This window comes from Rhinopithecus roxellana, chromosome 19 (assembly GCF_007565055.1).
Source record: "Rhinopithecus roxellana isolate Shanxi Qingling chromosome 19, ASM756505v1, whole genome shotgun sequence".
NCBI classification, from domain to species: Eukaryota; Metazoa; Chordata; class Mammalia; order Primates; family Cercopithecidae; genus Rhinopithecus; species Rhinopithecus roxellana.
In genome coordinates, this window is record NC_044567.1 from 31,892,318 (window position 1) to 31,903,786 (window position 11,469).

At 60.0% G+C, this 11,469-nt stretch overlaps 1 protein-coding gene across 2 annotated transcripts; it reads left to right on the forward strand.

Moving 5' to 3' along the window:
* Positions 1-1,086: 1,086 nt before the first annotated feature.
* Positions 1,087-10,717, forward strand: CBX8 (chromobox 8). Of its 2 annotated transcripts, none has more exons than XM_030924182.1 (5): positions 1,087-1,455; positions 6,293-6,336; positions 6,530-6,595; positions 6,722-6,788; positions 7,276-9,008. In XM_030924182.1, exons 2-5 carry the CDS (start codon positions 6,299-6,301, stop codon positions 8,191-8,193), a joined length of 1,089 nt encoding a protein of 362 aa, XP_030780042.1. In that variant the 5' UTR covers positions 1,087-1,455; positions 6,293-6,298; the 3' UTR covers positions 8,194-9,008. The 2 variants fall into 2 exon arrangements, with proteins under 2 accessions (XP_030780042.1, XP_010372095.1); XM_010373793.2 differs by lacking the exon at positions 1,087-1,455 and adding an exon at positions 5,717-5,897 and having other exon boundaries at positions 7,276-10,717.
* Positions 10,718-11,469: the final 752 nt, after the last annotated feature.

Here is an 11,469-nt window from a genome sequence, read left to right on the forward strand (position 1 = left end):
GCGTGCTGGTTCGCGCGCTGTGCGCGTGCTCCAGCGGCACCCGCACCCTCTCAGCTCGCCTGGCTTCGGTGCTCCGAGGGGACGCCAGCGCGTTTTCCCAGCGAGCCCACCTGGCCCAACCGGTCAGGATGCCCAAGGAATGAATCAAAACTGCGTCTAAGCCGCATACCGTCGAGCACCCTCACTGGGCGTGCCCCTCATGGAGAAGTAGGGACAGCCTAGGCTGATACTGGGGTTCCTGGGGAAAGTCACTCAAATCAGAATCACTAGGTCCCACGAGCTTGTTCTGGTCTCAGAACACCAATAACAGCAACAACAGTAATACTGAACATTTATTGAACATTTGCCTGTGCCTGACAGTGTGGGGGTGCTTCCATATCTCATCGAACCCCCCCTCCATGGACTCTGTTGGGAAAACGTGCTAATATTCCTTTTCTTATAGTTATGGAAGCTGAAACACAGAGAGGTTAAGTAACTTGCACAAGGGCACACAGCCAGCAAGTGCATTGGAAACCAGGCAGGCTGGCCCCAGAGCCCACCTTTTTAGCCACTGTTCTTTACCATAAAAAAAAAAAAAAAAGCAAAACCGCCCACCAACATCCAGCTTCCAGTTTACTTAAATCGGCCCCTAGAACTCCCTCCCGTCTTTATTGTTCCAGCCTCATCCTTGTTGCCAAGGGCTCCGAGGGGTCCTCCTGCTGGAGCACTGCTCTGCGCTTCCAGGAGGCTCCACTGGACCTTTCTTGAATTTTCCTCAAGCCTTGGAGGAGCTGAAATTCACAAGGATCCAAAGCCCCAGCTGTGGCGCTTTAGGGACTTGAGCTTAGGGCTTCTCAGGCAGAACCCCTGCTGCGTCCCCCTGAGCAAGTGACTTGGCCCCAAGGTGCCTCGCTTTCCTCATCTAGAAAATGGGGGTAGTAGAACTGATGTTACCTGGCTGTTGTGAATCTTAACTGGGATAACGCAGGCACTAGATACAGGGCAACTAGTTAAGCAATAGATGTTGCCTAACTCTGAGGGGATGTTTTCCTCCTGTGGAGGGGAAGGAAGGGGGCCTGGTTTCAGTTTCTGGGGTTTAAGGCAGAAATGTGGCTTCTAGAATGTGTGCAGACTTCTGGGAGATTCCTGTAGAGTGGGCAGGCAGCCCCTTCTCACTCTTTGCAGCCTATTTTAGTGCTTCTCTAACAAGAAGGATCTGTGGATGTCTCCTAGGGAGGAGAAAGTGGGACAGGAAAGGTGGGAGCTTCTTGCTCTTGGGAACAACTAGCGGCGAGAACCAAGGCCAGAAACCTGGACAACCTCACTTTCAGTCACCCAGGCTGGGCCTTGGGACCAGTTTCCAGAATGTCGGGTCACCCTGCGGCATTCCCGCAGCAGGCGGCAGGCGCCCAGCCCTAGCTCGGCGTCGGGGAAGCAGCGCTGCGGGACGCCCGCCCGGCTCCGGGGCCGCGGGAGGTAAGCCACTGGCCACAAGGCCACGCCTCGGAGCCGTCAGCGCTCACTTCACTGCCGGCCCGCCCGAGGCAAATGGTTGACTTCCAAATCTGCCCGCGTCCGCAGCCAAGACCGGGCAGGTCCGACGCCCGCCAAGCCGCGGAGTTGAAACGCTCCCAAAGAACCGGCCGGCCTCATCCTCGAGTTAGAGGACGCGCTAGGGCTTGTCTGCCTGGCCCGAGACCCAGGAGCCCAGCGTCCCGCTGGGGCCCGTCCGCCCCTCTCCTTGGACTGCGCCAGCCTCCAGCCTCCCTCCCGGAGGACGAGTCTTTGGGCCGCGGGCCCAGGGAGGCCTAAGAGGGCCCCCAAACTCCGGGCTCTCAGGAGGTTGCAGTATCGAGTGCAGAGTCCCGGCACCTTTTAGAGGCTGGGGCCGAGGGTAGGGCGGGCTACCGGGAGCAGGTCGCAGACCCTTTGTCGGGAAGGGCAGTCGCCGGCGTGCGCCTAGGTCGCCAGAAGAGTGCGGAACAGGGCCGGAGACCTAGGGGTTTGGGAAGCAGGTGTCCCCAGGCGGGCGGGAGCCCGCATTTCCGTAAACAAAGAAACGGGGCAGCTAGTCTCAGGAGAGGGGGTGGCTGTTAAGAGAATCGCGGACAATTTCCTTCATAAAAATGCGATCTGAGAGCATTTGATTTCCACTTTCACTCCCCCCATCCTCCGCCCCAACACACGCACCGTCTCTAAAGACACTCAAATTGCAGCCATATGGGGCTAAAGTAATAGGAAGCAGTTACCTTATTTACTGCAGAGGCGGCGCACGCAAACCTGGCAGCCGCAGCCTCAGCAGCGGACCGCCGAGCAATGGGATTAAGAGTAGCGTGTCTTGTCTTTTACAACTTTGTTTTGTTTGCTCCTGGGAGGTGTAGGTGGGAAAGGCAATTATCTAACTTTGAACTAGGAAAGCGGTTGTGTGGAGAAAAGAGAGGTGGCGAGAATTTAGTCAGTCGGGGAAGGGGGTTCGATAAGAAAGGTGGGGAACAAGGATCCTCTTTCTGTGGGTTCCTAAGACCGTACCACCAGCTGACCTGTCCTCTGGTCTGGTTCAGACCCGGCTGGAATGACTGCAGACCTCCTCCCGCTCCACACCCATGCATGCTAGCCCCCTCTCCTAGCGCCCTCTCCCGGAACACAGGACTTCCTCCCGTGCCCACCTAGCCAGAGCCCGGGAGGTGGGCTCCCATTTCTCAGACCGCCACCTCCCGCTTTGTCTCCAAATTGTCAAGGAGTGAAGTTGCCCGGTGACCTGTTTTCACAGCCCCTGCAACGCTGCTCTCTCGCGGGCAGCTGGGGGGCAGGGGGTGCGCCAGGCAGGGATGAGACGTACTCATCCTTCCTTGCCTTCCTTGGCGGGACTGAGAGCGTCTGCTGCTGACAAGAGCCAGGCTCCCTGCCCTCAGATTATTCTATGCCTCTTCTTTCCTTCTGAATGGTGTTCCACCTTTGCCACAGGCTTTGCAGGATTCCCCGACGTTTGCAAACTCAGACTCTTTGCAAGTGATAATTTTGTTCAGAGCAAGCATTTCCGAAATAATCACCATCAGGCACGAAGACAGGTGGAGAATTGGGTGGGGAAGCTAAGATAATTACCTAAGACCATATCCAGAGGAGGGGGCCGCACCTGCCAGCATCAGGGGTTTCATTTCTTCAAGTTTCAGAGGTATTTAGGCAAAGAAGGGAGAATGAGGCAGAAAGAGAGGGAGACGGAAGGAAGGAAGGAGGGAAGGAGGGGAGGAAGGAAGGAAAATGGAAAGAATGCATGGAGGAAGGACTAAAGCTATCTTTTTCGGGGAGAAACTGAAACCATCTCCTGCACGCCTAGTGCAAACCCCATGGTCTGTAAAGGCATCAAGGGCAAGCACAACTCCGGGAACCCGGTTCCAGAAACCATATCCAAAGGAAAACCACCGCTCTTCGCGGGTGCGTGAGAGCTTGCCAGGGGTGGGGGTAGGGCGCGAGGCCAGGCGGGTCAGGTCCCCCCAGCCCACTCCGGGAAGGCCCCCTCCCTCCCACTTCCACAGTGGCCCTGAAGCCAGCCCGAGGAGCTGAGGCGGCCGGTGCGGGGCTGGGGCCGAATCCTCTGCGGGCAGCGGATTCCAAGAGGGGGCAGGCGGGAAAGGCAGAGCGACCCGGGCCCAGGGCGGAGGGTGGGCTTTCTCTGGGCGGGGAAACCAGACACTTATAGGCGGCTGAGGCCGACTTTATTTTTACTGCCCAAACTGTTGGAAAGTATTTAAGCTTAAACAGAAACAGCTGTATCGCTGGCACCGGCCGACGAAACTATTTGTTACCGGGAATGACTTTTTATGATTAAGGACGCGGCCGTCGGCGGCCTCCCACGGGCGGCCCGCGAGGGTCACTGAGAGATCTGAGCGTCCCCGATGCGCTGTTCGTTCAGACAGAACGGCCGGAGGGATGGGACTGTTCGGCCAGCGGTCACCTTGTGAAGTTTCGGAGCAAGGCCAAAACCTGAATCCCGTGTTTCCAGGGGCTGGGGCAGGACCGGGAGGGAAGATGGGCGAAGCGCCCCGCTTGCCGCCGCGGGTCGAGGACCTCGCGGCTGCCGCCGTCTGCGCGCGCCTCACTTTGGACAGGAGGCCAGTTTTCCGCTCTGGGCTTCCTGCCTCTCCGAGTCAGACTCCTTGGCTGCTTCTCTCTCTCCTCCTATCGTTCTCTCGCTGCCTCTCTTTCTTTCCCGCCTCTCTTTCTTCCACCCCATCTCTGGCCAAAGGAAACCGCTTCCAGACAGGCTGATCATCGATGTTTGAACTAAATCGTGGGTTCCAAGGAGTGGGAGTTGTGATTTGGAGCTTGAGCAATAAGAGAACAGGGTGGGAGGGAGCTGGACCCAGAGTGCGGCTGCTGTCCCCAGCGCCGCCCCCGCCACGGGTCACCCGCAGCCGAGCTGGCGGCAGGGTCGGCGGGGCACGTGCGTGTGTGCGCACGGCGAAGCGGTCGCGGCCGGCCCTTGTCCCTTTCCAGGAGCCCGCCATCTTCGCGCGTGAGACCCTCTCGCCCAGCCCGCACTGGACCCAGCGACGTCCCCCAGCTTCCCGCGCCGGCGTTTCTCGCAGGATGTCCGCCGCTCACGTTGGGAAAAGCTGTGGACAGGAAGTGCGCGGGCCGGGGTCCGGGGGAAACCAGACGCAGCCCCAGTCGCGCACCCCATCCCGTGCCGGCTCTGCCCAGATGCCCTTAGCCCACCCAGGCCACTGGCAGGGGGCGACCAGGGCAGGCAAGGTTCGGTGCCAGGGCCTGGCGGGGGCGCGCAGGGCGGGCTAAGGGCAGGGGCAGGTGGCTGCGGGCGTCGGGGACGGTCGGGGGGGCAGGAAGAAGCCGCGCGACATCCTCTGTGGGGTCCCGGGCTGCAGGCGGGCTCCGGAGGGAACAGCCGGGCCTCCACCAGGTCTGTGTTTGGCTTCGGAGCCGGGGAGGAGCGCTCCAGCCAGCCCGGCTCGCAGGGCCCAGAGGGTGGCCGAGGGCAGGGCCGCTCGACAGGAGCCTGAGACACAGGCACATTGATTTGTTAGCGGGACCAGGCTGTGGGGGGTGGAAGTTGCCATGGAGACCGGGGGTCGGGTGTGCGGGGCGGGGGGCGGGGGCCGGGGGAGAAGCGGGCCGAAGGGCGCGCCGCAGGCTCTCGGGGTTCGGGCGCGGCCCGCGGCGCCCCAGCACCTGTGCATTGTGCATTGTGCGGCGCGGGCGGCGGGGGGAGGGGAGGGCGCGAGTCCTGGGCGGTGGGGGTGGGGCGGGCCGGGGTCTGCCAGGGGGCGGAGCCGGGCTGACATCGCCGCGGGGATCCCAGCGAGAGCTGTGGGGGACGCCGAACACCGGAGGGACAACTTGGTGGCGGGGGAGGGGGCCCCGGCGAGGACAGAGGGCGGCCGGCCCCCCTCGCCAGCCCAGCAGACTGACAGCGGCCGGGCCCGCCCTCCCCGCGGCGTCACTTCCGGCGGCGCCCCCTCCCACTTGCGCGCTCCGTCTCTGGAGTCGCCGCGGACTCCGCCCCCTGGCGATTGGAACGCGGGTCACGTAGCAACGCGGGGGAGAAAGGGAGAGGGGCGTGGCTCGGAGCTCGTCCAATCAGCGTGCGGGGGCGCAGGCCTCCGGCCGCTCGGCTTTAGCAACGTCGTTAGCAACACGTGGGGCGGGAGGAAGCGCTGGGCGGAGGGGAGGGGGCCGAGCGGAGGAGCGCGGGAGGGGGGCCGCGGGAGGGAGCGAGAGCGCCGGGAGGGGGAGGAGAACTGACGTCAGCGGGAGAGTATTATGGTCTGTCGTGCGCTGGCTGCTGCTTTTCTGCTCCTGGAAGCGGCCAAGAGGGGAAGCGGCGAGTCAACATGGAGCTTTCAGCGGTGGGGGAGCGGGTGTTCGCGGCCGAAGCCCTCCTGAAGCGGCGCATACGGAAAGTAGGTGCCCCCGGGCCTAAGGCCTCCGTGCGGCCGGGCCCTCCCCTCCCGGCCCGGGTTCCCTCCCCCTGCTGCAGCCCAGCTTCCCTTCCCCCAGGTCCCAGCAGCGGCCGCGGCCGTGGCGGCGGCGGCGGCGGCGGCGGCGGCTCTGAGCCCAAGCGCTTTCCTTAGACTTGCAGCGATGCACGGATTGCATGGGTGGGGGGCGGGGTGGGGAATGAATGCCGGTGCATGCACTTTGTGCAGCGTTAGGTGCAGGGGTGATGCAGCGGGCGCGTGCCTTTTGCGGCGGGGTTTCGAGCATTCATCTGGTGCATGCATTTTCGCATGCATTTCTTGTATCCTCGTCATGCATTTCTCCCCATGCACACACATTATCCCCTTTGCACCCGCAGGGACGCATGGAATACCTCGTGAAATGGAAAGGATGGTCGCAGAAGTAAGTAGGTTATATGCAATTCTCAATCCCATACAGTTATTCGGGAGCTTTCTTTCTTCCTCTTTTTGCCTTTACGTTGAAATACAATACAATGCAATGAGAAAAGTTACACACACACACACACACACACACACATCCTCTACTCTCACCCTGCTCCTGGGACTGATGCCCACTTCTTCCTGATTCCCTTTAGGTACAGCACATGGGAACCGGAGGAAAACATCCTGGATGCTCGCTTGCTGGCGGCCTTTGAGGAAAGGTACAGACCCTTCCAAGTCCCAGCCACTCACTTAGAAACAAGTAGAGTGGCTTCTCTCCAGCCTGGACTAGAGTCCCACTTGCTTTCTTTACTCACGCACCCTTTCTCCTTTCCTTCTTTCTCCAGGGAAAGAGAGATGGAGCTCTATGGCCCCAAAAAGCGAGGACCCAAGCCCAAAACCTTCCTCCTCAAGGTAGGTTGGCAGTGTCCAATGGTGGACAATGTTGAGTCATTTGTGGGAAGGGGGCCCTGAGGACTGTGAGCCAATGGGGTGTCCACACATGTTGCCTATTTGTAATCTAAGAGGGAGTTCCCTGACAAGATGTCACCAAGTCAGTAGCAGCTCCAACCGTGCCTGGGGGGACTGGCTTGGCCACACTAGAATTCCTTTACCCTCCCCCTCCCAAATGGACATATAATCAAATGCAAAAAGTGTGCTTTTTGCAAATGACTGCTTCCAGCCAAATCTTCTACCCCTTCTCCCATCCTTCTACCTCTCAGCTCCAACAACCTCCCCACCCATCCATCCACCCACCCACCCACCCACCCATCCATGCATGCATCCATGTAGAAATTCCCAGGCATCATAGGGTAAAGATAGGAGATCAAGGCTAGAGCAGGAGTCCTGTGGGGGTGGACAGGGCCCTGCCCCACTCTTGATACTATCTTCTCTCCTGCAGGCTCAGGCCAAGGCAAAGGCCAAAACTTACGAGTTTCGAAGTGACTCAGCCAGGGGCATCCGGATCCCCTACCCTGGCCGCTCGCCCCAGGACCTGGCTTCCACTTCCCGGGCCCGGGAGGGCCTTCGAAACATGGGTTTGTCCCCGCCAGCAAGCAGCACCAGCACCAGCAGCACCTGCCGCACAGAGCCCCCTCGGGACCGGGATAGGGACCGGGACCGGGAGCGGGATCGAGAAAGGGAGAGGGAGCGAGAGAGGGAGCGGGAACGTGAGAGGGAACGAGAGCGGGGTACCAGCCGAGTGGATGACAAGCCCAGCTCACCGGGGGACAGCTCTAAGAAGCGAGGCCCCAAGCCGCGGAAGGAGCTCCCGGACCCCTCACAGAGGCCCTTAGGCGAACCCAGCGCCGGCCTCGGAGAGTACCTCAAGGGCAGGAAGCTGGAGGACACCCCTTCCGGGGCAGGAAAGTTTCCAGCCGGCCACAGCGTGATCCAGCTGGCCCGAAGGCAGGACTCGGACCTGGTGCAGTGTGGTGTGACCGGCCCTAGCTCAGCTGAGGCCACGGGCAAGCTGGCTGTGGACACCTTCCCTGCCAGGGTGATAAAGCACAGGGCTGCCTTCCTGGAGGCCAAAGGCCAGGGTGCCCTGGATCCCAGTGGTGCCCGGGTCCGACATGGCTCAGGCCCCCCCAGCTCTGTGGGGGGCCTCTACCGGGACATGGGGGCCCAGGGGGGAAGGCCCTCCCTCATCGCCAGGATCCCTGTGGCCAGAATCCTGGGGGACCCGGAGGAAGAGTCCTGGAGCCCCTCCCTGACTAACCTGGAGAAGGTGGTGGTCACAGACGTGACCTCAAACTTTTTGACCGTCACCATTAAGGAAAGTAACACGGACCAAGGCTTTTTTAAAGAGAAAAGATGAATGCTGGGTGGGTGTGCCCAGAATGAGAGCAGGGGAGAGAGTGAGCGTGAGCTTGGCATAGTGATTTTTATTTCTGGGTGGGATGTGGCCTTTTGGCTGGTCCCGTCCCTGATGTGACCCCCACCCCCACCAGCCCCTTTCATCCCTCCTTCCTCCCCGTCAGTTTTTGTTGGAAAGATTATCTCTAGAGTTATATTTTCTATTAGATGTAAATATGTTATTTAAGAAAAATATCTAAATATATATATTTCAACTCTTGAAGTTGTTTTATTTAAAGGAGAGAGACTCTCATTGTGCTTTAGTTGGGGCAGGCAAATGAGCTGGGGCAGGAGGGGCCTCCTTGCCCCAGGGCTCTAGGGAAGTTGGGGCCTGGGTACAGGTTTCTGAGAGTGTCTGGAGGGGCTTGGCCTGCCCACCCCACCCCTCCTCCCTTCTCCCACAGCCCAATGCCAGACTCCTGGCACCAAGGCCCGGCCCAGATTTGCTCTCTCTTCCCATTGGCCAGGCAGTCCAACAAAAGGTTGGCTCCCCAATCAGAAAAAAGGGGGGGTGGGGTCAGTTTTCCTTTTTTCACTTTTTTTTTTTTTTTTTTAAGGTAAAGAAGTCTATTAGGGAAAAACAGTATTAACTTGAATAAGCTTTTCGTGTGTGATGTTGAAGGTTAAAACGTCCCCAGCAGGCAGGGACAGGAGGTTTCTCCCCAGGACCACACCAGGAAATGCACTTTAGGGAGGGGTGTGTGTGTGGTACACGCAGATCGTGTGTATGTCATGTGGATAAAATCTCCCCGTTCCCTCGTTCCTTTCCTTACTCCGCAGAAAGAAAAGAAATCCAGCGAATCTGTTTACATTCCCGAAATGCCAGGATAAATTGGGAGGATTGCGTGTCAGTGCTCAGAGTTCGAGACAGTTGTTTTACAAGAAAAGTGTTGGGGTGGACTTTTACTTTTCGCGTCCTCTAGCTTCGCCAGGAGAAGAGACGGTGGCCCCCACCTCCCAGGAAGAGTTGGACAAGCCTCCCTGCCTGGGGAGGGCGGGCCGCCAGCTCTGTGATGGACACACGGCCAGACAGGCCCACCCTGCGGGACCCACGGAGGGAGGCGCGGTGGCGGGCATTGGGCGGCGGGCGCTGCTGGGAGCAGTGACTTCGCACCCAGGCCCTCGCCACGGCCAGGCTTGGAGTGTGGCGGAGGACCAGGGCTCGGGGCTCGGAGCTGGGGCTGGACTCACCCCCGCGGCTCCGGCCGGGCACGGAAAGGAGGGGCGAGGCGGGGTTTTCATCCAAGTATGTGCATCGGAACTTTTGCTTTTTCCTTTTTTCCCCCCGTCCTTCTTAAAAGCAAAAGCTATAATTTATAGGTCTTTTCGATTCGCAGTGTTCTCTATTTGAACTCGACATTCAAACTCCGCCAAAGGGGGAGGGAGGAGCGGGAGTTGGGAGTGGGGACGGCCGCGGCGGGGAAGGCCGTACGCGGCGGCGGGGCCTGGGACGCCCCTGCCCGGCGGACTTGACCGCTCTGCGCTCCGAGGGCGCAGAACGTGCGCCCCTCTTTTGACTCAAAAGCACAAATCAGTCCCCTCCACTCCACCCCCGTCTCTCGGAGCAGGGATCCCGCAGCCTCCCTGCCCTCCCCGCCCTTAAAGGGCCAGCGAAGATCTAACTTACCATTGCTTGTAGAGGGAGGGGCGCGGGGGCCCTGCGCGCCAGAGGAAGCACAGACTCGGGGCGAGCGAGGCGGGGAGTCGGGGGTGGGGGAGCTTCGCATGGAGTGGGGGGTGCTGGGAGGGAACCCAGCCTCATCCTCCGCACTCCCGGCTTCTCAGCCTCTCTCTCCTCCAGACTTTCTTGCCTTTAAAGAGAGAAAAGGAGGGAAACGGTGTATTACATGATGGTGTTTGTTTTTGAATATCAAATTGCGCCTATAAAGAGAAGCCCCTGGAATGGGGATTTTTATCTACTCACATTTGTAAAACTGGTATTTTAGACTTTGTATAAAGAAGCGCCGTTGACCGAGTGTATCTATTTAAATGTCGGTGCTATTTTCAGATGAAACTTCACTGAGGGGGCATGTCTGTTACCGAGTGGACGGGACTGGGGGACACGCGTCTTCACCTGGCCGCCGCCTTCCCTTCTCTCCCGCCTGCCCTTTACTCCCACCTCCCTCCCTTCCTGGGGCTGACTTTGCCCCTTCCCTTGGACCTTCCTCCAGCCAGCCGGGCTCTGTCCCTACCGCCCCTCCGTCCTGCTGTTTGTCCGTGGCCGTGCGTGTGTGTCTCCTTCTCTCGCTCTTGCGACGCTGACCTGGGGGGTGGGTGGGCAGGGGCCAGGGGCCACGTGGCTGGGAGTCTGCAACCGCGCAGGATGTGTGCGCTGTTGGGTTTATTTGATTCTAAGATTTGTACAAATCTCCAATCGATCTCCGCCTCAGCCCAAGAGTGAAGCTTCGGTAGCTGTCTTCTGCGGTTGTGAATGTCTGTATCCAATACCGCTTTTTACGTGTTTAAATACATACTTTGTAAATAGAGACATGTCTTGGTTTTATTCTTCTTTTTCTTTCCCTGAGCAAAGGGAAGAGGCATCCCGGGAAGAGAGGATCGTCCCTCTTCTCTCAGTACCCATCCTGTCCTCCCGCCCCCATCCTCGCCCCCATCGGCGGAGGAACGGTTCCTGCAAAGGCCCTTCCCCAGCTGGGGAACCCACCTGGTTGGGATAGAGGTGGGCGTGGGAGGCCGCGGCGGCTGACTCTCCTCAGCCCATCTAGGGGAAGCCGTTTGGCTCTCCGCGCCTACTGGCTGCACTTCTTCGGGACCCGGGCGGTATCTGGGGACCCCGGAGGGAGGATGCGCCTGAGGTCGGGGGTTCACCTTTCCTCTGACGGGCTCCTCCAGCGCGCCACACCCCCAGGCCGGAGGGGTCTGGTCTCCGAGGCCCCGGGGCCTCGCCGCGTTGCCCACAGCCTCCCGGGCCAGCCCCTCGGAGCTGCTGTGAGACCCACTTTCCAGACCCACCCAATCTTGCTAGCTAGCGCTCCCCGAAATGCAGAGCCTCGCGCCTATTGATTGAGGAATTGAATTCGCGGGTATTGCTAGGCAACTGCCTGCTCGGAGCCGGCGCAGAGCGCTGCTGATGTGATTAGTGAACCTGGCGCCGCCGCGCCGCAGCCCCGCGCACCCCCGCCCCGGAGTCCCCGCAGCCTTTCCGGCCCAGGTCTCCTAGGCGGGCCTAAACCCTAACGCTGGGCAAGGGACGATGCGGGGAGAGCAGAGTGCGGGGTGG